The sequence below is a fragment of the Bos mutus genome, chromosome 2 (assembly GCF_027580195.1).
Source record: "Bos mutus isolate GX-2022 chromosome 2, NWIPB_WYAK_1.1, whole genome shotgun sequence".
NCBI lineage: Eukaryota > Metazoa > Chordata > Mammalia > Artiodactyla > Bovidae > Bos > Bos mutus.
This window is the reverse complement of record NC_091618.1, coordinates 13,884,647-13,912,511: the sequence shown is the minus strand read 5'-3', so window position 1 is coordinate 13,912,511 and position 27,865 is coordinate 13,884,647. Positions and strand designations below refer to the sequence as shown.

The window sequence follows — 27,865 nt, the reverse complement described above, 5'->3', positions numbered from 1 at the left end:
TCACGAGCGCACCAAGGTGACACAGCCCCTCCATTCTGACCATGTCTGGCCCACGGTGTGGTCTCCAGCAGGCTCCTGTGGAAGAAATGCGCCGGTAAAGGGGTGTTCCGGAGCCCCCTCCACTACCTCAGGAGGCAAACCCCAGGTTGGACCCAGAGGAGATCCTGGGTCAGGAGCTGTGAGGGAACCTGAAGTTGATGGGGAAGGGATATCTGAGGAAGGAACTGGGAGGCAGCTGCAAATGGTCAGAGAAGAGTGGGGCCTGATAGCGGGGGGGACCTTGGCCATGGAGCTGAGGGTCAGCTGGGGCCACAGGGCTGCCTGATTCCGCCCACAATGGCACATGTCCAGGCTCTCAGAGCTGCCCAGGTGGGCTACCTTGGACTTCCCTGAGGAGAGGTTGTAACAGGGTCAACCCCATAGGCAGAGGCCAGTGTCAAAGGTCAGCCAGACATCTTGGGCTTTGCTGGGGCCAGTCAGGGGACTAGGGTATTTCCAGGGCCTGGGATCCCAGGGCTCAGCCACCAACTCCCCTTAACAAGTTCAGATCTTGGTGAGACCCGCTCATTGCCCACCCCCTTTCCTCCTCCCCCAGACACCTGAGCTCAGGCCCCAAGGCATAGCAGATGGAGGTGGGAGAGGAGCCATTGAAGGTGGAGCTCAGGACAGACGTGTAGGCGCCCATGAACGGGAAGACCAGCCAGTCGCCCACATCCAGCTCTGGCAGCTGCACCTCCTTCAAGAAGAGCTTGTCAAAGGCATCACACGTGGGGCCAAAGAGGGTGCAGGGGAAGAGGGACAGCTTGGGGCTGAGCTCCTGCAGGGACATGGGGATAGGGAATCAGAGAAGACCCCACACACACACCCCTACCCACTTCTCATCAAGCAGGGCATGCCCCAGGGCACCAGCAGAAAGGACTCTCTTATCCACCCACACTGACCAATTCCTGAATGATCCCTGTGTGCCAGGCATTGCTCTTAACCCAGCCTCATGGAGCTTATGTTCTAGAGACTGACTCCAGCCTTGCCAATTCACAAGTGCAGACACAGATGGGACCTCAGCTTTCCCATCTATAAAGTGGGAAGATTTTATTAAATAATCGCTCAAAATACTGGGCCTCAAACCTAGCTTCATTGAAAGTGCTTGAGGAGTTTTCACAAAGGATCATGCCAGGGTCCCAACCCATGAGAAATTCCGATATCAGTGGTCTGGGGCCTGGTCCGGGCAGAGAAGTATTAAAACTTCCCAGGTGATTCTAATGTGAAGCAAAGTTTGAGAATCTCTACTTCCTAAGTCTCCTGCATCTCCAAGATTCAAGGACTCTAGAACAACAGACAGAAAGACAGACAGCCAAAGGGAAGCATATACCCCTCCACAGACCCATGGACCTAGACACCCATCTTCCCGCATAGGTGTGAATCGCCAGGCCCACACAGAAGTGCACATGCCAATATGCGCAGATACACTTGCACATCCTGGCACATGCAGAAGGTGTGACAATCCACTAAGGCACCAATAATCTGAGATCCTTCGCCTCTCCCACTGGTAGCAGGGAATCCTGCCCGAGGGGGGCTGGCCCAGGTGGTCTTAAGGTCTAGGAGGTGCCAGAGCCATGAAACCTTCTCCTTACCTTCACCATAATGGGCATCCTGGGTTCAGACTCCCTGGGAAAGATGCGGAATGTGCCATAGTGGCCATCATTGAGATAGTACAGCAGCTTCCGGCGGCCTCCTGAGGGCGGGCAGAGGGCAGCACTGAGCTGTGCCCAACCAGGGCTGACCCTCAACACCCGAGCCCAGCACCTGTGGGGGAGCCCTGACCCTCTGCCCAGCACTGGATAACCCCTGTTCCCTGCTCCAGGAGTCTTCTCTGAGCCCATGGACAGTTGGGGCCTGCCCTCTGCACTCCCATTGCCCCTCCGCCTACACCCCCCACCTTTCAGTGTTCCTCCCTTCTCCTCTTCATCTTCCTCTTCCAAATAAGAATAATCTAACTAGACTTCCTTAGTGGTCCAATGGTTAAGAATCCACCTGCCGATTCAGGGAATACAGGTTCGATCCCTGGTCTGGGAAGAACCCACGTGCCATGGAGCAACTAGGCCTGTGCGCCATGACTACTGAGCCCGCGCTAGGGCCTGCGAGCTGCAGCAGCAGAAGCCCTTGCCTACAGCCCGTGCTCCGGAGCTAGAGAGGTCCCCGCAATGAGAAGCCAGTGCACCACAACTAGAGAACAGCCCCCACGTGCCAAAACTAGAGGAAGCCTGCACACAGCAACGAAGACCCAGCACAGCCAGTAAATAAAAGAATAATCTAACTAACACACCATATGACTCAGGCGTTGTTCTAAGTTCCCTACATGTATTCAACTATTTAATCCTCCTAACTACACTCTGAGTGGGTTCAGTGAGCCCTACTTTACGGTTGAGAAAACAGTCTTGTCAGCAGTCATGTAGGAGACTGTGGCAGGGCTGGGATTCGCCCCCAGCTCGCAGGTCTCATGTTCTCCGCCCTCCCCTTAGACCAGGTGCCCTGAGCACCTGCTGCATGAGTCAAACTGGGAGCAAACGGTCTTTTCGTGACTTGATTCCATCATGGTTGGTCCTTAGTGATGTGCTAATTTATCAGTTTCCTTCCTCAAAGGGGTGCCTGTCTAAACTACATTTTCTTATTTTCTATATTCTTTTTTTCCCCCTGTATTCTTGAGGCTCCGGCATCTGGGGCCTTGCTGACCCTAGCGAGACTGCTCCTCCCCAGGCTGGTTAATTTCTAGAGACAGCAAATGACTGCCTTGCAAGTATGCCTTGCCCGTGCCAGCCAACCAATCCAGTGTTCATACTGCAAACCACCTCTGGATGGAACTCACAGAACCTGAAGCACTACCTCTGGCCTAATCCTCCTAGGGCAGTCCTTACCCCCCACAACCCACTGAAATTACTCAAACTAGCCAATGCCAAACCTGCCAGTCCAACTCACCCTGCTTCACCCATTCTGTTCCTCGAAAACCACAACAGAGGCTCTGACCAGTCTTTTCCCGTGTCCTTCTGCTTCCTGACCCATCCTATCCTTCCCCTTGTGGCCCTGAGTGGCCTGCCTCACCTCTGGGTTCTCCAGAGGAAGCTTTATGGCAGTTATTTCCAGGTCTTACACAAACTGATTAAAACACATTCCAGGTATTATCACCCTGCTCATTTAACTTATATGCAGAGTACATCATGTGAAATGCTGGGCTAAATGAAGGTCAAGCTGGAATCAACATTACTAGGAGAAATATCAACAACCTCAGATATATAGATGATACCACTCTAATGGCAGAAAGTGAAGAGGAACTAAAGAGCCTCTTGATGAGGGTGAGAGAGGAAAGTGAAAAAGCTGTCTTGGAACTCAACATTCTAGGGAGGGAGGTGATAGGCAGGTTCAAGAGGGAGGGGACATATACTTCACTACTGGCTTCCTTGGTAGCTCAATCAGTAAAGAATCTGCCTATAGTGCAAGAGACCAGGGTTCAATCCCTGGGTTGAAAAGATCCCCTGGAGAAGGAAATGGCAACCCACTCTAGTATCCTTGCTTGAAAAATCCCATGGACAGAGAAGCCTGGTGGGCTACAGTCCATGGGGTTGTAAAGAGTCAGTCGGGCACAACTGAGCAACTAACACAATGTGGCTGATCCGTGTTGATGTTTGGCAGAAACAAATACAATTCTATAAAGCAGTTATCCTTCAATTTAAAAAATAAAGCTCAACATTCAAAAAATAAAGATGGTCCCATCTCTTCATGGCAAATAGATGGGGGGAAAGCGGAAACAGTGACAGATTTTCTTTTCTCCGGGCTACAAAATCACTGCGGATGGTGACTGCAGCCATGAAATTAAAAGACGCTTGCTCCTTGGAAGAAAAGCTATGACAAACCTAGGCAGTGTATTAAAAAGAAGAGACATCACTTTGCCAACCAAGATCCATATAGTCAAAGCTGTGGTTTTTCCAGTAGTCATGTGCAGATGTGAGAGTGGGACCATAAAGAAGGCTGACCACCAACGAATTGATGCTTTCCAAGTGTGGTGCTGGAGAAGACTCTTGAGAGTCTTTTGGACAGCAAGGAGATCAAACCAGTCAATCCTAAAGGCAATCAACCCTGAATATTCATTGGAAGGACTGAAGCTGAAGCTGCAATACTTTGGCCACCTGATGGGAAGAGCCAACTCCTTGGAAAAGACCCTGATGCTGGGAAAAACTGAGGGCAGGACAAGAAAAGGCAGCGACAGAGAATCAGATAGTTGAATAGCATCATCGACTCAGTGAACATAAGTTTGAGCAAGCTCTGGGACATAGTGAAGGACAGGAAAGCCTGGTGTGCTGCGATCCATGGGATCGCAAAGTCAGACACACCTTAGCAACTAAGCAACAACAAAGTACATTTAAAAACATTGCCCTACTCTGACAAGCATGGGGTACAGCATGTAAACACTCTGCCTCTGTTGATGTTGCCAGTGGAAGCATGTGATGCTTTCTCTCCAGCACCGTCATACTTCTGATGCATATTGAACTAGTGCTCATCTATGACCCCCAGATCCTTCGGACAGGACCTACTACCAAGGCAGTGTCTTCACAACCACTCTTCATCTGTTCTTAGAATATTGCTTTCTGGAATCTAAACTCAAGATTTTGTGCTGATTTCTGTTAGCATTTGAAGCATTTCGTAATATTTGGGCATTTAGATGCCCAGATCCTTCTGAATACTGATTTTCTGCCCTCCCCGCTGACCCCGATATACTTCCTACCATCCTCCCCCCTCTTTCTTAGTTGCCATCACTGAAGCCATAGCCCCAGTTGTCCCTAAACTACTTAGTCGTGAGAGGTAGTCAAGACACCCCTAAGGTCAAGAGCTCAAGTCTGCTTGGCATGTGGTATTTGAGACAGGCAGACCAGGTCCAGTGTATCACTGACCAGCTGTGATGCCTCGGACAAGTCCCTTCCTCTCTCTAAGCCTCACTATCTCTGCCTGTAAAATGGGAATGACCCCAAAGTACTTCACAGGGTTGTTGAGCAGAAATGAGAGAAAATACATATTTCACACATGATAGATATTTAATAATTGGCAACTCTTGTTTTTATGGAAATAAAAATGAGTCCCTAGGGACTTCCCTGGTGGTCCAAAGATTAATACTGTGCTGCTTCCACTGAAGGGGGCATGGGTTCAACCCCTGGTCAGAGAACTGAAATACCACATGTCCCGTGGGGTGGCCAAAAAAAAAATACACATACAAAAATTACCCCTTACCATAATAAAGATACAAATTTTAAAAATAAGCCCTTAATACTTAGAGTTTTGTTAAATGATGACTTGAAATCATAGGCTTCCTATCACAATATCCTTTAATCAGACGTTTTGTGAATAAACGCAATCAGCTGACACAAGTGCCTTGGGATTACAAACCTGTGGGCCAATCATTTGTCCAAAGGAGAAGGGAGGAGATTAAAGCAGCTTATAAATATTTATATGTCAGTTATCATAAAGCAGCAAAGAATAAGAGCACTAAGCCAGTGGGGAAAATCTATTCATGTTCTCCATCTTATCATGCAATGGAGTTTCTGGTTAGCTCACTTTGTGTGAAAACCAAATGCTGCAAAAATAACACTGTAAAAGAGCTCCTGCGGTGGTTAGGTTTACCATTACCCTGCAGATGTCACCCTTTAACCTTCAGGCCATGACGACAAGGGTGCCTTCTTATATGTATTGTAAGAATTTGCATTTACTCACTGTATTTTTGGCACCGGAATCTGCCCCTGTTAGATAATGCTTGCTGAATGAATTTAAAGTGCACAGCAGCACGATTTTGTCCATGAACCTCATGGGCTATAAACGCCATATAAATCCACTGGCTACTTAGGAAAAATGAAGACTCTTCATCTTGCTTCTCACCTCCCAGTCTGAGAACAATAAAATAGTGATACTAACAGGTTCATTCTCATACCGAATTCAAAGCTTGTTTCCTGCTAATTAGGCATTTGGGGGTGGAGCCCAGACCCCCTATCCATCCTCTGCTCCTGGACAGTGGCCTGCCCACCCACTGGGCTCCAGCACAGCCTTCTTGGCAATGATGTTGACAGCGGTCATGCAGACAAATGTTGCACAGAAGCATCCCGGCTCTGCGATGACCTCGACGCCACTCCCCTCGGGGAAGTCCTGGGCCAGGGCAGCGTTGATCACTCCTGCCACCTGCAGGGACAGACCCAGACTTTAACATGGCCAGTCCATCTGAGGGGGCTTTACCTGCACACTCTCCCTTCATTCCCTTGACAGCTGTGTGGGGAGTCGTTATCTCCATTTTACTAGGGAGGAAACAGGTAGATGCTGTGGCCCATGGTGGGGAAGTAACTTGTCCAAGGGCACAGAGCACCCTGAGATATCTGAATTTGGGACCACTTAAATTAATACACAGTCAGCAAAGACAAAATATTCCCCAGGTCACAAGGATAACAAACTTCTACCTGACTGTAGCTTAAGGGGGGATAGCAACTAACACCTCTAAAGAAAGACACGGAGCCAGATACACACATGCTCATATATGCACACAGGCCATGCAAGTGTAGTCAGACAAAGACCTCTCAACAAAGACAAATCTCATGTGACTCACAGTTCATATGACCTCCTCGTACACAATCTCATATGACCTCCTCATACACAAACACACACACTTGGTCCCCTGAACCCAAGCTGGAGCACCCGGCTCCCTCTCATCCTCCCCATCACCTCCTCAAACTCAGGGTCGGAGCCTTCCTCTCCGGAGAAGCCCCCTCTGATGTCCAGGAGGCTCATGTCATGCCCAATCCTGCTGCCCATCTCAAACACGCGCCAGCAGTCGACGATGGCCTTCATGAAGTTACGGGGTGTCTGGCATCTTGAGCCCACATGGAAGCTGAACACACATCAAGTGACATGTAGAGAAACACCCGTGAAAAAGCAAAGGCCGGTAGGAGGACAGACATGGCCAGAAACACCGAAGTATGGTCATACTTGAGTTGGAGCACTCAAGACTGTGTGGTGGTCACCTCTCTTAGCAGCCCCTTCCAAGTGCCTCATTGCAGGGGCTTCCCTTTCTCTCCCCCTTGGAAGGTGTGTGTTCAGAACCCGAATCCCCATGCCTGTGAGGAGGGCCAGGTCGGGTGAGGCCAGTGCAAAAGTTCAAGGGGGTGCCACAGTACTAAATGATCAAGATAAAGAACATTTAATGCAATCGTTGTAAAGAGCAAAACTGATTTAGAAACATCTACAATGACGAAAATACTAAAATGTAAATAAAGACAAGATTAGTAACAGTAGGGACTTTCCTGGTGGTCCGGTGGTTAAGAATCCACCTTGCAATACAAGGGACACGGGTTCGATCCCTGATGGGGAACTAAGATTCCACATGCCATGGAGCAACTAAGCCCGTGTGCTGCAACCACTGAGTCCACACGCCACAGCTAGAGAGTCCACGCTCTGAAACCAAAGACCCCACGTGACACGACTAAGGCCCAACAAAGCCAAATTACATGAACACTTAAAAATAACACAGGCGCTTTATACACACAAAAGTGGTAACAGTAGCTGAACCCGGAAGCAAAAGGAAAGATGAGAAATGCCAATCCTGTCTTTAGTTAAAGTTTTAATATTTTTCTCATCGTGATTTTTTTGCATTATTTTTCATTTTTTCAAATATTGTATTCAGTTCAGTTCAGTCGCTAAAATATTATTTAGCTAGAGTACTAACTTTTTTCACATCCCCTTAAATTTTGCACCCAAGGCCTTTGCCTCCTTTGCCCCACCCTAATCCCAGATAACATCCAGCTTCTTCGCTGAGAACAGAGAAGCACCTTGAGGCCCAGAGGGGCTTCAGCTGACCAGAGCATACCCAGGAAGCCAAAGGCTGGAGGTAGACAGTGGAACTTTTGTCAAGAGAACATACTGGTCATAGCAAACACTCTCTTCCAACAACATGAGATGATGCTACACATGGATATCACCAGATAGTCAATACTGAAATCAGATTGATTACATTCTCTGCAGCTGAAAATGGAGAAGCTCTATATGTTCAGCAAAAGCAAGACCTGGACCTGGCTGTGGCTCAGATCATGAGCTTATAGAAAAATTCAGGCTTAAACTGAAGAAAGTAGGGAAAACCACTAGGCCATTCAGGTATGACCTAAATCAAATCCCTGATGATTATACAGTAGAAGTGACAAATAGATTCAAGGGATTAGATCTGATAGACAGAGTGCCTGAAGAACTATGGACGGAGGTTTGTGACATCCTACAGGAGGCAGTAAGAAGACTGCCTCTTCTTAGAAAACAAGAAAAAGATATACAAAAAGGCAAAGTGATTGTCTGAGGAGGCCTTGCAAATAGTTGAGGTCAAAAGAGAAGCGAAAAGCAAGGCAGAAAAGGAAAGATGTACCCAACTGAATGCAGAGTTCCAGAGCGTAGCAAGGAAAGAAAAGAAAGCCTTTCTAAGTGAACAATGCAAAGAAACAGAGGAAAACAATAGAATGGGAAAGACTAGAAATCTCTTCAAGAAAATTGGAGACATCAAGGGAACATTTCATACAAGGATGGGCATGATAAAGGACAGAAATAGTTAGGACCTAACAGAAGCAGAAGAGACTAAGAGGTGGCAAGAACACACAGAACTATACCAAAAATGTCTTAGTGCCCCAGATAGCCACGATGGTGTGGTCACTTATCCAGAGCCAGACATCCTGGAGGGTGAAGTTAAGTGGGCCTTAAGAAGCATTACTATGAACAAAGCTAGTGGAGTTGATGGAATTCCAGCTGAGCTATTTCAAATCATAAAAGATGATGCTATTAAAGTTCTGCACTCAATATGCCAGTAAATTTGGAAAATTCAGCAGTGGCCACAGGACTGCAAAAGGTCTGTTTTCATTTCAGTCCCAGAGAAGGGCAGTGCCAAAGAATGTTCGAACTACCGCACAATCACACTCATTTCACATGCTAGCAAGGCCGTGCTCAAAATCCTTCAAGGTAGGCTTCAGCAGTATGTGAGCTAAGAACTTCCAGATGTACAAGCTGGGTTTAGAAAAGGCAGAGGAACCAGAGATCAAATTGTCGACATCTGCTGGATCATAAAGAAAGCAAGGGAATTCAAGGAAAGCATCTACATCTGCTTCACTGACTATGTTAAAGCCTTTGACTGTGTGGATCACAATAAACTGTGGAAAATTCTGAAAGAGATGGGAATACCAGACCACCTTACCTGCCTCCTGAGAAACCTGTATGCAGGTTAAGAAGCAACAGTTAGAACAAGACATGGAAAAATTGACTGGTTCAAAATTGGGAAAGGAGTATGACAAGGTTGTATATTGTCACCCTGCTTATTTAACTTATATGCAGAATACATCATTTGAAATGTTGGACTGGATGTATCACAAGCTGAAATCAAGATTGCCAGAAGAAATATCAACAACCTCAGATATGTAGATTATACCATTTAATGGCAGTAAGTGAAGAGGAACTAAAGAGCCTCTTGATGAGGGTGAAAAGGGAGAGTGAAAAAGCTGGCTTAAAACTCAACATTCAAAAAGCTAAGATCATGGTATCCAGTCCCATCACTTCATGGCAAATAGAAGGGGAAAAAGTGGAAGCAGTGACAGACTTTATTTTCTTGGGCTCCAAAATCACTTTGAATGGTGACTGCAGCCTTGAAACTAAAAGGCGCTTGCTCCTTGGAAGAAAAGCTATGACAAACCTAGACAGTGTATTAAAAAGCAGAGATATCACTTTGCTGACAAAGGTCTGTATAGTCAAAGCTATGGTTTTCCCAGTAGTCATGTGTGGATGTGAGAGTTGGACCATAAAGAAAGCTAAAGAATTGATGCTTTTGAAGTGTGGTGCTCGAGAAGACTCTAAGAGTCCCTTGGACTGCAAGGATATCAAACCAGTCAATCCTAAAGAAAATAAACCCTGAATTTTCATTGGAAGGACTGATGCTGAAGCTGAAGCTCCAATACTATGGCCACCAGACGTGAAGAGCTGACTCCTTAGAAAAGACACTGATACTGGGAAAGATTGAAGGCAGGAAAAGGGGGCGACCTGATGAAATGGTTGGATGACAACTGGCTCAATGGACATGAATTTGAGCAAACTCCAGGAGATAGTGATGGGCAGGGAAGCCTGGTGTGCTGCAGTCCACGGGGTCACAAAAGAGTCAGACACGACTTGGCGACTGAATAACAGCAACGACGGACAGTGGAAACCAAGACTCCTGGCTCCTCCTTTCCAAGCAGGGAAAGCCAGTCCACTCACCTGGTTCCAACCACAGCCAACCCCAGGTCCCTGGCAGACTTGAGCAGATGTTCACACACCTCCAGCCTGGCCCCGAACTTAGAGCTCAGGGGAAAGATGCTGTCACTGTCCTGGGTCCACCAGAGGACCAGCCTGGGAGAGGGGTGCAAAGGGTATCAGAATTTCTTAGGCACATGAGCCCCGAGGCCCCCCATCCTACCTCCCTCCAGCTTCCCACCCACTTCTGCCTAGCTCCTTTGGACTGTTCAGCTATGGAGACCCAAAGAGTGAACACACTCACTACCTACAGGCTTCTGTCCAGGCAAGAAAAAGCAGGAAAAGGATAAATGCCGGGAGCCGGCATACTGCATATTGAGGGCATATTGCATATTGAGTGCATATTGCATATTGAGTGCAGCACTTTCCACAGCATCATCTTTCAGGATCTGGAATAGCTCAACTGGAATTCTATCACTGCCGGGAGCCTGCGTGAGGAGCTCCACCCATGACAAAGGTCATGAGGAAGGAGGCTCGGCATACGCAAAGGCGGGATCGAGCCTCAGGAGTCCCCCTTGAAATTCTCGAGCATCTACCCCCAAAACCAGAGTCTGCCTACTTTCTGCTTTGTGCTCTCACCTACACCTCTGACTTTACGGGGGGCTGTCCCCCACTACCTCTCTCTGAAAAAAGAGTTAGATTACAGTTCCAGTTAATAATTCCTGGGTGTGACAGTGTTTAACCTACAAACTCCTTTGGAAATCCTCTAGCCTGCCTGAATAGGTTTTTCCGGCCACGTGTGATTGTTCAGAGCCTCCCAACTGTGAGAGGCAGGAGATGTTCTAAACTGTCTAAACACAGATTCCTTTGAGTAGTTAAAAGATTGATTAGAAATTGTATTGGTGAAGGGTTTTTCACTTACTGGGCCAATGTTTGCTGCTAAGTCTCCATACCCCTTACCTACTGTGTCCTTGGCAGTGTATTGATTGATATAATGGGTGTATAGAAATGTAAGTAGTAGCCTCAATGTTTGTAACCTTGGACCCTTGAGTTAATTCTTTTCTTGATTGAGCCCACCTCACCTTTGCCCTATAGGAATGCAGCTTTGTCCAATGCTTTTTTGGAGGCTGGTGCCTGACTTTGGAATAATCACCTTTAGAGAAAGATAAGTTTCTTAAAGTGTTAACAGGCCTCCTGGCCAGAAGATGATGTAATTCACCTGAACTTTTGCATATGCTAAGTTTGAAAGCCTGGCTTCGATTAGGACCAGGAACTGCTGTCCTTGCATGACTCCACCCCTTCCCCCATTATCCTCTATGCACAACTTAAGGTATAAAAACTACTTTGGAAAATAAAGTGCGGGCCTTGTTCACCGAAACTTGGTCTCCCCATGTCGCCCTCTCTCCCAAATTCTGGGTGAGTCTCCATCTGGAGCGCGGAACCCGCCATGCTTGCTAATTATGCCTGGGCTTCTAAGATCCGACCGGGGAGGCCTCAGTGTCTCCTCTCCTTCAGGAGAACGGAAGGACGCCTGCGGCCTACGTAAGTGGTGCAAACTTCTTGTCTTGAAGTTTTATTGGTCTCCCGCGTAAACCAAGCTACTCAGCCTCTTTTCTCCACTGAATTTTCCTACTGAGCTATCCTCATCCTATTACTCTTTATATCTTTGATAAAATATTTAAATAAATAGGTCGCCGACGCCGTCCCCGCTTCGAATACCCTGGATCAGCCGGGGCTGGTCCCTGGCAGATAAAATTATAAATACACCTTCCATAGGCCTCCACATTACAGGATCAGAGATGTTAAATAACTTTCCTAAGATCAGGCAGCATGTGACAAATGAATCTGAAATGTGATCCCTGGCCTCCCTGACTCCAATACGAGTGTCTTTTCCATAAGGTCAGCTAACGCTAGACCACCTTCTAGGCTCTTCCCAGCGTCTATGTGGACACAGGCATTGTTCATTTGGCATCAATGGGCACCAACGAAGGCATCAGGCCACCGACCCAAATTCTTGTACTTTGCTGCTTTGGCCTGTGCCAGTGACCACATGAGTCTTCCTTCATCTGATTCCTGCAGCCAGTTCCAACAGCCGGGGTCCCAGGTTTAACGTCCCTTTTTCCACCTGTCTCTAGTTTGCACCCACTTCCTGCTGGTCTCACCTGGCTCCAGGATGATGCTGGGCCACCTTGATTAGCTCCTCCTCGCTGTTGAACACCAGGAGCTTCACCCCGTGGAGGGAAGCAAAGCGGATGTGGGAGACAGGCTTGCAGGGGTTGGCATAGACGATGCGTGAGGGAGCCACGCCCAGGTCCAGCACCTGCTCCAGCTCGCCCTGGCATGGGTGAGAGCCAGAGTGGGGAGCTGCCCTGATGCCCCTCTATTCTTTGGGGATGGGAACCCTGGGCATGAGCAAAAGGGACTGCCCTTGACTGAACCCCTATTGTGCAGTGTGCTGAACATGACTGTGCCCTTTTGGCTTCTAGAATCTTCCAAGTGATAAGGCTGTGTTAGGACAAGAACAGCAGCTGTGTCTTCAAGCTTGTGCTTCCCCTCATTCACTTAAGCTGTCTGCCTTAGTCACAGGGACCAGTGCGAGACTGATCCCCCGTAGGGCATTCATTTATTCTTTCCCAAACAATTGAGGACTAGGAGTGTCCGCCCCTGTTGAGGAGCTGCAGTCTCCACTCCAGGACCCCTGGCAACTGGCCTTTTTTCCCCAGGAAGTGTTGGGCTTGTGAATGAGTCAGCTGGCCCAGGCTCACCTGGCTGGAACAGTCGAAGCTGGTGCCCAGGGCGGCCAGGACACGCAGCATCCAGGGGCTGCTGTTGCACTTCACCACGTAGAAGGGTGAGACCCGCGGCAGGGCCTGGCGGAAGACCTGGTGGCGGCTGGCCAGCACGTCCAGGTCGGCCACCATGAAAGCATCTCGGCAGTCCTGCCAGGACAGTGAAAGAGAAAGAGAAGGCTGGGTAGTGGGTTATCTCACCTGACCCTCAAAACAACACTATGCAGTAAGTGCTATTGCTGTTGTCATTTCAGATATGGGGAAAAAAAGGTTCAGAAAGAAGTCACTGGCTCAAGGTCACAGAGAAAGTACTGGCTAGGATAGAGTTTGATACCAGATCTTCTAACTCTTTTTTCCAGTAGTCGTGTATGGGTGTAAGAGTTGGACCATAAAGAAGGCTGAGAGCCAAAGAACTGATACTTTTGTGGTGCTGGAGAATATTCTTGAGAGTCCCTTGTACTGCAAGGAGATTAAAGCAGTTAATCCTAAAGGAAATCAACCCTGAATATTCATTGGAAGGACTGATGCTGAAGCCCTAATACTTTGGCTACTTGACGCGAAGAGCCAACTCACTGGAAAGGACCCTGATGCTGGGAAAGATTGAAAGCCAAAGGAGAAGGGGGTGGCAGAGAACGTGATGGTTGGACAGCATCACCAGCTCAATGGACACGAATCTGAGCGAACTCTGGGAGCCAGTGAAGGACAAGGAAGCCCGGTGTGCTACTGTCCATGGGTCACAAAGAATTGGACATGACTTAGCAACTGAACAACCACAACTTCTAACTCTTAAAATAGAGGGACAAGAGGGAAACAATCTTTGTAGATCAAGAAAGGGGAAAGACAGCTCCAATCCTCAACCAGGCAGCTTGGCACTGGGTAAAACCCCCAAGCGGTGGCATGGGGAGGGAGCTAGAAGGGAACAGAACGACTCTATCACCCCCAGCAGAGCAGAGCTTTGAAATAAGACCTAGGAAACTGACATAAAACCAGAAAACAGAAAGTCTTATTTCTTGCCCCCCAAAGCAGGGACTGAGACACCCTCATCCTTCCTTACTGCCCCCCTCCTCTCTCCCTCCTTCTTTACCGAATCCGAGAGCTCCTTGATCTTCTTCAGGACCACATCCCCGGCAGTTTCTCCAGGCTCCAGGGCAATGATGTCCTTTGGCCATGTGCTTCCAGGGCTTTCTTTACTCTCCTTTGAGTTCCCGATGGGAATGCTGACCCCCGACACTCCAACCAAACCCTCGGCCAGGTGCAGTTTCAACATCCTAAAAAGGGCTGGCACTGAGATGGGACCTCTTCCCTCCTCCCAGCTCCCCACTGGCCCCAGAGCCAGAGTTCTCAGGCTGTAACTTCTCAGCCCTCCCATTCAGCTACCACAGCTCTATGGAGCCCTCGTGAATTTTCCCATCTGTAAAATGGGCCACTGGTCAGGCCCAGTCTGCTTCAGAGACCTAGTAAGGGACCAAGCAAGACCCACAGGCTGTACACAAGGAATAGAGGCTTGGCATCCTCCTCCAGGCTCCTCCACACAGATATTCCCATTCACAGATGGGAAAACTGAGGCTGAGGCTGGGAAGGATAAGTGCAGAGTTTCAGGATCTTCAGATTGTAGGGTTCAGAGCCAGGGCCCAGGAGATGATCCAGGTTCAGGGTCCCCATTCTACACACAGGAATGAGAGACCCAGAGAGAGGAAGGGACTTGATCGAGGTCACCAAATGGTCAGTGGCAGAGCTGGGACTGGCACCTGGGGTCTCTAGACCAGAAATGGACCTGCTGCCAGCCAGGAATCCCTGAGACCAAAGCGAGGGTGGCCTGCAGCCAGGGGCCTTCTGTTCTGGCAGCTGGGACTTGACCTTTCCCCCCCACGCCACACGCAGACTCACCTGCTGCCTATGGTGACCTGCTTTCTCAGGCTCAAACTAGGGAGCTGGGATCTGTGGTGTCTGGCTTGGGGTAAATGCCATGGGAAGAGCAGAACTCAGCCCAGATCTCAGGGACCAGGGCAAATACCACCCCAGGCTGTCCCTCCAGACCTCAGCCGGCCAGCCCTGCCTACTCAGCCCAGACCTCCCAGGCTCCGAGAACTAACCCTCTTTTGTCACCCACACAACAGGATCACGTGGACTGTTTGCAACCCCATGGATTATACAGTCCATGGGATTCTCTAGGCCAGAATACTCGCGTGGGTAGTATCTCCCTTCTCCAGCAGATCTTCCCAACCCAGGAATCGAACCGGGGTCTCCTGCATTGCAGGCGGATTCTTTACCAACTGAGCTATCAGGGAAGCCCACGGTGAAGTTAGACTCCAGTTATAAGGGAATGTCAGTGACAATCAGAGTCAAGGGACCCTGGGAACCCTGCATCCACCCTTCCCACTTCACAGATGGAAACACCGAGGGGCCCAGAGGTCTCCAGAGGACTCAGCAAACCTGGAGGAGGTCTGGGAGCAGAATCAGGACCTGACTCTAACCACAGGCAGGTTCCACTGCCTTGGAGCGAGAGCTGGTCTCTCCTGGTGCAGTGTCTCTGCCCTCCACGGCAGATTTAAATACCTTGCTAGAAGTTTCTCCAAACGGAAAAGTGAGGCTGTTCGTCACTCAGGTCCAGTCACCCTCTCCCTCCCTGGCCCCACCCCGCCTCCATGTGGGCTGCTGAGATCTCTGTGACCTGCGGGCCCTCCCACGCTAAAGCCGTCACCCTGGAGCTGCCTTGCTGTCACTTGCTGCTGCACTTAATTAATCTCACCTCTGTGTTCTGACCAGAGCCTCCTGTGCCTGTTCCAGGAAGGAAGTACAGCCAACAGCCTGCTTCTGACCTGATTCTTCTCTTCTGCCGGCCTTGCTTGACCTTCTGCTCACTTGAGGCCTCCAACCTTATTCCCTCCCACCAGGGGTCAGTGCCCCCCGAACCCCTACCATCTTCAGGCTCTGGGGGCTTAAACATTTAGGAAGGGGCAAAAGGTAGAGCCTGGAATGGAGGGAGGGACTCTCTGTAGCAAATCTCGTTAATTCCATCTGTGATTCCAAACAAGATAATAAAGTCCAGGACTTCCCTCGTGGTCCAGTGGTTAAGAATGCACCGGCCAGTTTAGGGGACACAGGTTTCATCTCTGGTCCAGGAAGATTCCACATGCCTCAGAGCAACCAAACCCATGTGCCGCAACTAGCGAAGGTTGCAGACCTCGAGACTAGCGAGTAGCCCCTGCTCACTGCAGCTAGAGAAAGCCCAGGTGCAGCAACAAAGACCCAGCACAGACAAAAGTCAATCAATTAATTTTAAAAATTAAAAAGAAAAAGATAATACAGTTCAAGCTTTTATAGAGATCCCACCTACCCTCACCCCAGACTAATTCAGGTAGCATTGACTTCCAACTCTCCTTCATGGACCCTGTAAATATCTCACGTCTGGGGGCCTCAAGATGAGGATAACATCCACATGGGCCAAGAGGGTGCTCGTGAGGATTAAATGCGATGAAATGGAGTAACACCTACAAAGAGTTTAGCCAAGTGCCAGCGTATAGCAGTGATCATGATTATAACTCCAAGAACAGCCAATGTTACTCAGCCCTAGGTAAGTGTCAGGCATTATGCTAAGTACTTTATGTGGTAAGTCATGGAGTTCATGAGGCAAGTTCCACCCAGAGCCAAATATACAGTCTATGTCGGATGGGCAGGCCCCAGCGGGTGTCAGCCTCAGCACCAGGACAGGCTCAGTACCTGGATTAATGGTGGATAAGAAGCTCCTGATGAGTGGCCTGCCCAATGCAGAGGGCGTTGCCAGTCTGGGGTGGGGACAGCTGCCCCCTTGCCCTGCGCTGAGACCTGTGGGACCACATGCTTGACCCCTGGCTCCAGGCAAATCCCTATGGGCCCAGCTCAGATCCCCATGAAGCAGGGAAGCTCAATTGAAAACCCTTGTCCTCGCCAAGCCAAGGTAACTCTCCAACCCTGGTCTGCCCACAATGACAGGTACATAGGTGAAGCTCAGACTCCTGCTAATGTGTGACCATCAGAGACGTGCCAGAACAAGGAGGCTCCGCAACCTCTTCTTCCATCCTATAGGTGGGAAAGCTAAGAGACCTGAAGGTCTTTTCAGGCCACCAGCCCATGCTGCTGGTCTTCAGGCCACCAGCCCACGCTGTAGATCCTGGGGGGGTCCTCCTACTCACCCCCTCCTCTGCCCCCTGCCACCTGGTTCCCTCCTCTCCTTGTCTCTCTACCTCGTGCAGGCAGCCAGGGCTCCCTCCATCACTCCATCCTCCCACCTGCCTCTACCAACTCGGGCAGCCCCTCCTCCTTCAGCCTGGACCCACCTCCTCCTTCAGCCTGGACTCACCCTGTGTGGTCACTGGGCCTCTCTTGATGGCTGCTTAGTGCATGCCTGGGTAGGGGAGGCACTAAAGACCTCAGGGATACAGAATCTGGGCCTTCCTGGGGTCCTACCCCTGGGGCAGCTTGAGGAGGGAGGTGCTGTGTCCCTTGAATTGAAGGGGACACAATTTCGCTTGGGAGGGAGATCAGTTAGGGTCTCACCAGGAAAATCAAACCACTTCAGCTCTTCACAACAGAGACAGTTTAATGTAGAGGATTGTATCCACAAGTTATGGAGCAGCCGAGGGCCAAACAGGAAACAGTGAAGCACCCTGGATCCCGGCAGGAAGTCGTTCCCATGCCCCGACTGGAGGGGCAAAGGGAAAAGTGATGTTTCCCAAACTGCAGTCTGAGGTCCCTCGGTGGAAGCTGGAGCTGTGGAGCCACAGCCCCTGCCTAGGAAACTAGCTGGGACAGAGAGGTGGGGGACACACGGCCTGGTTTCTCTGGCGACCTCCTAGCCTCCTGCCAGCGGCCCCAGTGGCTGACCCCTGCCAGAAGCCAGCCCGCTCTGGAAGATGGGACAGAGTCAGGGAGGGACAGGTGGGGAGTGGGGTAGGCAGAGCCTGGATGAACACAGGTGGTCAGAGTCTTCTAGAGGTAGAGACATTTAAAGCAATCTAAAAGTCAATCAACCATAGAACTGATAAATAAATTCATATATATTCCATGAAACACTGCACAGTATGGAAAAGAACAAACATGTTAATTGTAAAAATATGAGTGACCCTCACAGACATAATGCAGAGAAAAGAAAAGGCAAGCCCAAAATAACAATATATACATACTTTATGGTTTTATTTATATGAAGTTCAAAAACATGCAAAATTAATCTATGCTGACAGCAGTCAGGTAAGTCATTACCCCTGGGTAGGGAGCTATGGGCAGGGAGAGGGTATGAGAGAGCCTCTGTCCCCCTAGAAATGTCTTATATCTTATAGCAGTGGTAATACAGAATATACATATAGATCTTCCTTAACTAACAATGGGGTTATGTCCCAATAAACCCATCACAAGTTGAAAATGCGTCTAATACACTAACCTACTGAACAACAGAGTTTAGCCCAGCCTACCTTAAAATCAGCTCCCCTGATAGCTCAGTTGGTAAAGAATTTGCCTGCAATGCAGGAGACCCTGGTTGGATTCCTGGGTCGGGAAGATTCCTGGAGAAGGGATAGGCTACCCACTCTAGTATTCTTGAGCTTCCCCTGTGGTTCAGCTGGTAAAGAATCTGCCTGCAGTGCAGGAAACCTGGGATCAATCCCTGGGTTGGGAAGATCCCCTGGAGAAGGGAAAGACTACACACTCCAGCAGGGACTGTATAGTCCTTGGGGTCACAAATAGTCGGACACGACTGAGCGACTTTCATTTTCACTTTTTCACCTTAAAATACGCTCAGAACACTAACATTAGCCCACAGTTGGGCAAAATCATATAGCGCAGCCTACTTTATAATGAAGTGTTGAATACCTCATGGAACGTATTGAGTATTGTACTGCAGGTGAAAAGCAGAATGGTTGTGTGGGTACAGAATGGCTGTAAATATATCAGTTGTTTATCCTTGTGACTGATGGCTGAGCAGCAGCTGCAGTGGCCTCCATGCTCAGCATCACAAGACAGTGTGGTACTGAATATACTAGTCCAGGCAAAGATCAAAACTCAAAATCCAAAGTATGGTTTCTATTGAATGTGTATCACTTCCATACACCATAAAGTCAGAAGCTTTTAAGTCAAACCATCTCAAGCTGCGGATCATCTGCACATATATTCATCTTTATATATATATGCATACATGTGTACATATATATTCATGTACATATTCGGTGTATTTCTGTATACGTATATATATTCATTCAGTTGTTGTTTAGTCGCTAAGTCACGTCTGACTCTTTTGTGACCCCATGGACTATAGCCCCACTGGGCTCCACTGTATGGCATTTCCCAGGCAAGAATACTGGAGTGGGTTGCCATTTCCTTCTTCAGGGAATCTTCTGGACCCAGGGATCGAACTCGCTTCTCCTGCATTGGCAGGCAGATTCTTTACCACTGAGCCACTCGGGAAGACTTCATTCAGTTGTACACTTAAGATTAAAATTTTCATAGCTGTATCAGGCCCCTGGTGTCTTATATAAAAGCTGAAGAATTGACTTGGAAAGCATGCACCCTAAGAATTGTAATCAGGATATATCAGAGAGTTAGATGTCTCAAAGTGCCCCAACCCCACAGAGTATATCAAGCCTCCCTTGTCAGTGCAGTTAACCCATTTCCCTGGCACTGATCAGGCTGTTTCTGACTCTCTAAAGATCCCTGTTATAACCTCGCAGGAGGCTTGTGAGTGACAGCAATCTCTTCATGCACCCTCGCCATTGCTTCAGATTCTTTAACAGCACATCCCAAGGGCACCCCAGTAATATCAAACCCTTAAGCGGTACAGTGCCAGGCCAAAATAATCTAAAGTTTTCACCCAATTTACAGTCACAAAAACCAGTAGAATCTGTGAGGGAATTAGACCAAGAAGGGAGAAACATAATTTTAGATCAGACCAGTTTATCTATGGGCTTCCCTGATGGCTCAGATGGTAAAGAATCTGCCTGCAATGCAGGAGACCTGGGTTCAATCCCTGGGTTGGGAAGATCCCCTGGAGAAGGGAATGGCAACCCGCTCCAGTATCCTTGCATGGAGAATTCCATGGACAGAGGAGCCTGGCAGGCTACAGTCCATGGGGTCACAAGGAGTCAGACACGACTGAGCAACTAACACACATACACACACACACTTTATCTATATGGGTTTACTTTACCCACAATAACCATCAAGATGCTTGCTCTACCTCTGGGAGTGGTTCTAAATGTTTGCTCTGTTGATTAGATGAACCTGAACTCTGTGGTGGCCTGGGGTAAATGAGGCTGAATGCCACAAATTCATACAGAGGAAGGAATCCAGAGATTTAGGGAGAGCACACAAGCTGCTGAGCCAAAACTTAACTATGTTTCTTATAGAGGTTCAGAAGACCACACCTTCTCCAAGGACTGAGAAATGCATTGAGAATCACATCAGCAAAGGGAATACTAGCATCTTTGAAGGAGAAGGCAATGGCAACACGGTTACCGTCATGGACAGCAGGGCTCTAGTGGGGTCAGAATTGTTAGGTCTGCAGGAATCCTTGCTACAGCCAGCTGATCATGGGTTCTGCAGGACAAAAATAGGTGTTCAGACTACTGAGATCCCCTTTGATATGTTTAATTCAAAAAGAAACTCTAGGTATTCCCAATAATTTCAAAGATAATAGATGAAAGAGTCATGATAAAGGAAGGAATGATTGATTTAAGTAAAATCATGATAAAATATCTTGGGAATATATTCACTTCATGGCAAATAAATGGAGAAAGTGGAAACAGTGGCTGACTTTATTTTTTGGGGCTCCAAAATCACTGCAGATGGTGATTGCGACAATGAAATTAAAAGATGCTTACTCGTTGGCAGAAAAGTTATGACCAACCTAGACAGCATATTAAAAAGCAGAGACATTACTTTGCCAACAAAGGTCAGTCTAGTCAAGGCTATGGTTTTTCCAGTAACCATGTATGGATATAAATAAAGCTGAGTGCCGAAGAATTGATGCTTTTGAACTGTGGTGTTGGAGAAGACTCTTGAGAGTCCCTTGGACTGCAAGGAGATCAAACCAGTCCATCCTAAAGGAGATCAGTCCTGGATGTTCATTGGAAGGACTGATGTTGAAGCTGAAACTCCAATACTTTGGCCACCTGATGCACAGAGCTGACTCATTTGAAAAGACCCTGATGCTGGGAAAGATTGAAGGCGGGAGGAGAAGGGGTTGACAGAGGATGAGATGGTTGGATGGCATCACCGACTCAATGGACATGAGTTTGAGTAAACTCCGGGAGTTGGTGATGGACAGAGAGGCCTGGAGTGCTGTAGTCCATGGGGTCGCAAAGAGCTGGACACAACTGAGCGACTGGACTGAACTGAACTGATCTTGGGAAGAGTGATGAGAAGTGAGGAGATATAGAACCTCATTTAAAAGCTAAGTATGTGATGCTTAATGCATTAAATCATAATATAGCATCACAAGTTTGTTCTGGAAATGCTGAAGTCAATACCAGAAAAAATGCCCTACAGTGTTCAAAGCAAAGCCTCTGGGGGCAAAACCAGAAAGAGGGGAGGTGTGCTCAGGAGTCTCGGCCAGGTGTCAGATTTGAAATCTTCGAAAAGTTAAAGTGTTGAAAAAATATGTCTTGCAGTGCTACATAATCTTCATAAACCACCTTCCCCATGCAGACCTTCAGCCATCAGCAGACAGGGCTCCTGTCACCCCAGGTAGCTCTTCCCTGGCCAAATGCCCCCATTTCCCACTGGCCTGCCCTCCTCCGTCCCCTCTGGGAAGTTATGTAACCTGCCTAAGGCCACAAAGAGAGTAGGTGTCACAGTCCAGGGTGACACGTGGGGTTCCTTTGACAGACAGCTGAATAGAAGCCTCTCAGGGCAGGGCCCATGTGTTCCCCAGTGCTGTGACTCAGGTCCCTGGGTGACCCTGTAGGGAGGCTGGACAGAGTCATCCCTGAGATCATGCCACACTCACTCCTGCCTGAGAACACCCCTTGGGAGCTGATCCCGCCACCCAGTCCCATCCCAGGCAGCACTTCTGTTCTGGACTTCTGTTCAGCACTTCTCTGGGGCATGTTCCTACATATGTCAGTAAGCAGCAAATAGTACTTCCATGAACACATTCAGTGTGGCAGAGGGGAGATTACTGTTCCCATTTCGTAGATGAAGAAATTGAGGTTAAGGGGATAAATGACTTGTTCAAGGCACACTGCTGATACAGTGGAGATCTGCAGCCAAGCCTGACACTAGTACCTATGTGTCCTTGTCTTTCTGGGGTGTGTGATTGCATACTGCAATAGGAAGAAAGACAAGATAGTCCAACTCTGAGCCAGGTCCAGGGGTGCAGCATCAGGTGGAGAGGAAGGAAGAGGGCTGGGTCAAGGAGACTCAAGTCTGTGTGCTGCTATTTGCAATAGCCAGGACATGGAAGCAACCTAAATGTCCTTTATTGACTGATGAATGGATAAAGAAGATGTGCTACGTAGATCCAGTGGAATATTACTACTATTAAGTCACTTCAGTCGTGTCCGACTCTGTGTGACCCCATAGATGGCAGCCCACGTCTGCCAGGCTTCCCCGTCAATGGGATTCTCCAAGCAAGAACACGAGTGGGTTGCCATTTCCTTCTCCAATGCATGAAAGTGAAAGTGAAGTCACTCAGTTGTGTCCAGCTCTTAGCGACCCCATGGACTGCAGCCTACCAGGCTCCTCCATCCATGGGATTCTCCAGGCAAAAGTACTGGAGCAGGGTGCCATTGCCTTCTCCAATGGAATATTACTCAGCCATAAAAATTATTTAGCCATAAAAAGGAATGAGACTGGGTTGTTGGTAGGGATGTGGATGGACCTAGAATCTGTCATACAGAGGGAAGTAAGTCAGAAAGAGAAAGACAAATATCATATATGAAAACATATTATGGAATCTAGAAAGATAGTACAGATGAGCCTGTTTGCAGGCCAGGAATAGAGATTCAGATGAAGAGAATTGATAAGCTGGCATAGGGTGGGAAGAGGAGGGTGAGACAAATTGGGAGAGCAGGATTGACATATATACACTACTGTGTATAAAGCAGAGAGCTGGCCGGAAGCTGCTGCCTAACACAGGGAGCTCCGCTTGGTGCTGTGATGACCTCGTGGGGCGGGGATGGAGGTGGGGTGGTAGGGAGGCTCAAAAGAGAGGGGGTGAGTGTGTACACATAGCTGATGCACTTCATTGTACAGCAGAAACTAGCACAACATTATAAAGCAATTACAGACCCATAAGAGATGTCTATGGGCTCAGTCAAGGACACACATACTCACTGGGGGACGGAGGGCAGGATATTCAGCTCTACTTCATGGATGAGGAAACTGAAGGCCAACAGTTCAGATGAGCTGCCCAAGGTCCCATAGCTCAAGGCCAACAGTTCAGATGAGCTGCCCAAGGTCCCACAGCTACTACGGAGAGTGGCAGAAGTGAAGATCACGGACCCCACAGCTAGACTCCCAAGGTTTGTGCTGACTCTGCTGCTGTCCTGGGCAAGTACTTGACCTTTCTATGCCTCTGTTCCTTCTCTGTCAAATGTGGATACTAACAGATGCCACTTCTCTGAGTTGTCATGAAGACTGAATGAGCCAGTACACATAAAGGACCAAGGGGCAGTCCTTGCCGTGCTGCCTTCTCCCTGTCACTCACTTCTGGCTCAGGAAGATCAACAGATGCCTTTGAGATGGGTGTTCCCATAAATTGTTATGGAAAAACCTGAAGGAAATTCTTGGCCAACCCAATATTTCTCCCATCACTGGGACTTTAATTGTGTGCACTCTGTACCATGAACATCTTTTTAAAATCAGCCTTTTTGTTCCTCTCTCCCTTTCATCTCTCCTCATTTTTTCTTTCTTCTCCCACCATGCCGAGTAATTTACGTTAACCAAGTGGTGTGTATGTTTCCATAATTTTTTTCATGTTCATTTAATCATGCATCAGTTCAGTTCAGTTCAGTTCAGTTGCTCAGTCATGTCTGACTCCTTGCGACTCCATGGACCACAGCACACCAGGCCTCCCTGTCCATCACCAACTCCTGGAGTTTAACCAAACTCATGTCCATTGAGTCAGTGATGCCATCCAACAATCTCATCCTCTGTTGTCCCCTTCGCCTCCGGCCTTCAATCTTTCCCAGCATCAGGGTCTTTTCAACTGAGTCAGCTCTGTGCATCAGGTGGCCAAAGTATTGGAGTTTCAGCTTCAACATCAGTCCTTCCAATGAACACTCAGCACTGATCTTTAGGATGGACTGGCTGGATCTCCTTGCAGTCCAAGGGACTCTCAAGAGTCTTCTCCAACACCACAGTTCAAAAGCATCAATTCTTCGGTGCTCAGCTTTCTTTATAGTTCAGCTCTCGCACCCGTACATGACTTCTGGAAAAACCATAGCCTTGACTAGATGGACCTTTGTTGGCAAAGTAATGTCTCTGCTTTTGAATATTCTGTCTAGGTTGGTCATAACTTTCCTGCCAAGGAGTAAGCGTCTTTTAATTTCATGGCTGCAGTCACTATCTGCAGTGATTTTGGGGCCCCCAAAAATAAAGTCTGTCACTATTTCCACTGTTTCTCCATCTATTTGCCATGAAATGATGGAGCCGGATGCCATGATCTTTGTTTTCTGAATGTTGGGCTTTAAGCCAACTTTTTCACTCTCCTCTTTCACTTTCATCAAGAGGCTCTTTAGTTCTTCTTCACTTTCTGCCATAAGGGTGGTGTCATCTACATATCTGTGGTTATTGATATTTCTCCCGGCAATCCTGATTCCAGCTTTTGCTTCATCCAGCCCAGCGTTTCTCATGATGTACTCTGCATAGAAGTTAAATAAGCAGGGTGACAAAATACAGCCTTGACGTACTCCTTTTCCTATTTAGAACCAGTCTGTTGTTCCATGTCATGCATACATACATATATAGCTTGGCTCTTTTGTTTAATAAAAAAATTTATAAGTATACATTTCTCCATGTCTTACTATTCTCACAAAAGAGCATGAAAATCCCTCCTGTCAATAGATCAAGTTCTAACTCATTGTTTTTAATGGCTGCATAATATTCCATGGTAAAGAGATACTACAATTTATTTAACTATTAACTCTTCCTCCCTAGATGAGCATGCATTTTGTTTCCAGGTTTATTATCACAAAAAAATGCTGCCAACAAAAATATTTTGTGCATAAGCCCTTCTATGCTTACATTCTCATTTCTGTGATACAGATTCCAGGAGGGGGGTTGCTAGGCAGAAAGTCCGCAGTTTTAATTTTATAACTATTGCCAAATTGGTTTGGCACATAGAGGTTGCCAAATTGTATCCCTCCCCAAAGGTTCTTACTTGAAACGTTTTTTGCCAATGTGATGGATGAACAGCTGGCTCAAACCAGCCTACGTCAGCTCAAATGGCAACAATTGGTCTAAACCTGCCAAGGCTCACCTCTGCCTGATGAATCTGTATGGAATGGGGTCCAATCAAATTAAACCAGCTCAAAACGGCTCAAACCAATTCAAAGTGGAAAGAGTCAGTCCAAACTTGCAAATCCTTTCCAGCTTTCTTCAGCCTGTAAGCAAAATATTGCCGGCCATATCAGGAATCAAAGGATGTTGCCACCATCAAGCCATCGTGTTTCGGCCTCCTAGATGGTAAGCTCCCAGGGAATTCAGGATAGAAAAAGGATGCCTACCATCTAGCAGTCAGTTACTGCAGCCACCCGTAAAGAAAGCTGAGAGCCGAAGAATTGATGATTTTGAACTGTGGTGTTGGAGAAGACTCTTGAGAGTCCCTTGGACTGCAAGGAGATCAAACCAGCCAATCCTAAAGGAAATCAGTCCTGAATACTCATTGGAAGGATGGATGCTGAAGCTGAAACTCCAATACTTTGGCCCCATGATGCAAAGAGCTGACTCATTTGAAAAAACCCTGATGCTGGGAAAGATTGAAAGCGGGAGGAGAAGGGGTCGACAGAGGATGAGATTGTTAGATGGCATCACTGACTCAATGGACATGAGTTTAAGCAAACTCTTGGAGTTGGTGATGGACAGGGAAGCCTGGTGTGCTGCAGTCCATGGGGTCACAAAGAGTTGAACACACCTGAGCGACTGAACTGAATGGATACCCAACGGTGCACCCTGAGGAGACTCAGGGTGAGAAAGCACAGGATGCTGGCCCCAGATCGGTGAAGTGAAGTGAAGTCACTCAGTCGTGTCCGACTCTTTGCGACCCCATAGACTGTAGCCCACCAGGCTCCTCCATCCATGGAATTTTCTAGGCAAGAGTACTGGAGTGGGTTGCCATTTCCTTCTCCAGGAGATCTTCCCAACCCGGGGATTGAACCTGGATCTCCCGCATTGCGGGCAGACGCTTTACCATCTGAGCCACTAGGGATGGACTTCCCTGATAGCTCAGTTGGTAAAGAATCAGATAGCTGAGGTGCCTTTTAAAGGAAGGGTATCAGTGAGCCCAAACTCTTGCCTTTTCCCATACACAGAAAAATGGCTAAATTTTTTGACTTGAGACTTCTGTTTTTCTTTTCTTAGCAGTAGTCTTTTGACGTTCCAACTACCTGACCTTTTGTTGCAAAAACTCCTGTATTCCCTGGTACACCGCCCTGCCACATCCCCCACCCCCACCCCCAGCCCTTGCTTTTTCGAAACAGTTTCTCAGCGCTATCTGAGATGCTGTGTCCAGGGCTTGAAGTCCCTAGCATGTCCACCGAAGAAAACCTAACTCTCAACTTTTAGGTTGTGCAATTTTTTTTGTTGTTGACAAGCCTCCTCGTGGTTTCTGAAGAGCACTCACTGAGCAATCAGCACCTTCCCAGTGTCTGAGCGCTGGGCAGCCTAACGCATGCGCACTCTGTTCAGTGCAGTCTGTGGCCGCAAAAACCTGCTAAGAGATACAGCAGATCTCGTGTTCCTTCTTAGTTGTTTGGGTTACAGGAAAACCATCTTCGCACTCACTGACTCTATTTCTTTCTTTTTAAAAGATTGCTTAAAAAAAAAACTTTTAATTTTGTATTGGAGTATATGGCACCCCACTCCAGTACTCTTGCCTGGAAAATCCCATGGATGGAGGAGCCTGGTAGGCTGCAGTCCATGGGGTCGCTAAGAGTGGGACACGACTGAGTGACTTCACTTTCACTTTTCACTTTCAAGCATTGGAGAAGGAAATGGCAGCCCACTCCAGTGTTCTTGCCTGGAGAATCCAGGGATGGGGAGTCTGGTAGGCTGCTGTCTATGGGGTCACACAGAGTCGGACACGACTGAAGCGACTTAGCAGCTGCAGCATAGCTGATTAACAGTGAGGTGATACTTTCAGGTGGACAGCAAGGGGACTCAGCCATACATATACATGTACCCATTCTCTCCTCAAAGGGGATTTCTTGGCAGGAAAGGGAGACCCCAGGAAAGACAGAAGCAGGAAGTGGGAAACCGCCAGGAGCTGAGGTGGCCACTTCTCTCACTGGTGTCCTCACTCCGGCTTCACTTTGAGGTGGAAACCGAGACCCGGACAGGAAAGGGCCTTCTGAGGACCAAGAGCCCAGTGGGAGCAGAGCCACGCTGGGAATGAGAAGGGCCCTCAGCGTGGGGGCCTAGAGAGCAGAGGCTGATGCTGGCTGGTTGGCACTACCTGTGGCCAGTGTCTTCACCCACCAGGAAGCCCTCGGGCCTCCACTGGCTCAACTGCAGGCCCATAGGGACCTCCCTTCCCTCAGAATCCCCTGGAGCCCTGGGAGATTTGGTGGGATCTGAAGCTAGACAGATTGGGATCCCCTTTAAGATTTAAGGAAGAA

The 27,865-nt window shown here is 48.2% G+C and overlaps 1 protein-coding gene across 1 annotated transcript; it reads right to left on the bottom strand.

Moving 5' to 3' along the window:
• Positions 1–27,767, bottom strand: LOC102273833 (antizyme inhibitor 2). Its single transcript, XM_070360276.1, has 11 exons — positions 27,703–27,767; positions 14,146–14,329; positions 13,038–13,211; positions 12,435–12,607; positions 10,297–10,428; positions 6,748–6,913; positions 6,066–6,213; positions 1,632–1,732; positions 598–817; positions 280–389; positions 1–75 (listed from the first exon to the last, which is right to left on the bottom strand). Exons 1-11 carry the CDS (start codon positions 27,765–27,767, stop codon positions 1–3), a joined length of 1,548 nt encoding a protein of 515 aa, XP_070216377.1.
• Positions 27,768–27,865: the final 98 nt, after the last annotated feature.

Excerpts from the sequence above, each read along its gene's own strand:
- LOC102273833 (XM_070360276.1), bottom strand. The coding sequence starts at position 27,767 with ATGGGCCTGCAGTTGAGCCAGTGGAGGCCCGAGGGCTTCCTGGTGGGT. Across the intron at positions 13,212-14,145 it reads TCAAGGAGCTCTCGGATTCG|GACTGCCGAGATGCTTTCAT; the intron begins GTAAAGAAGGAG and ends CTGTCCTGGCAG. Across the intron at positions 818-1,631 it reads GGATGCCCATTATGGTGAAG|GAGCTCAGCCCCAAGCTGTC; the intron begins GTAAGGAGAAGG and ends ATGTCCCTGCAG.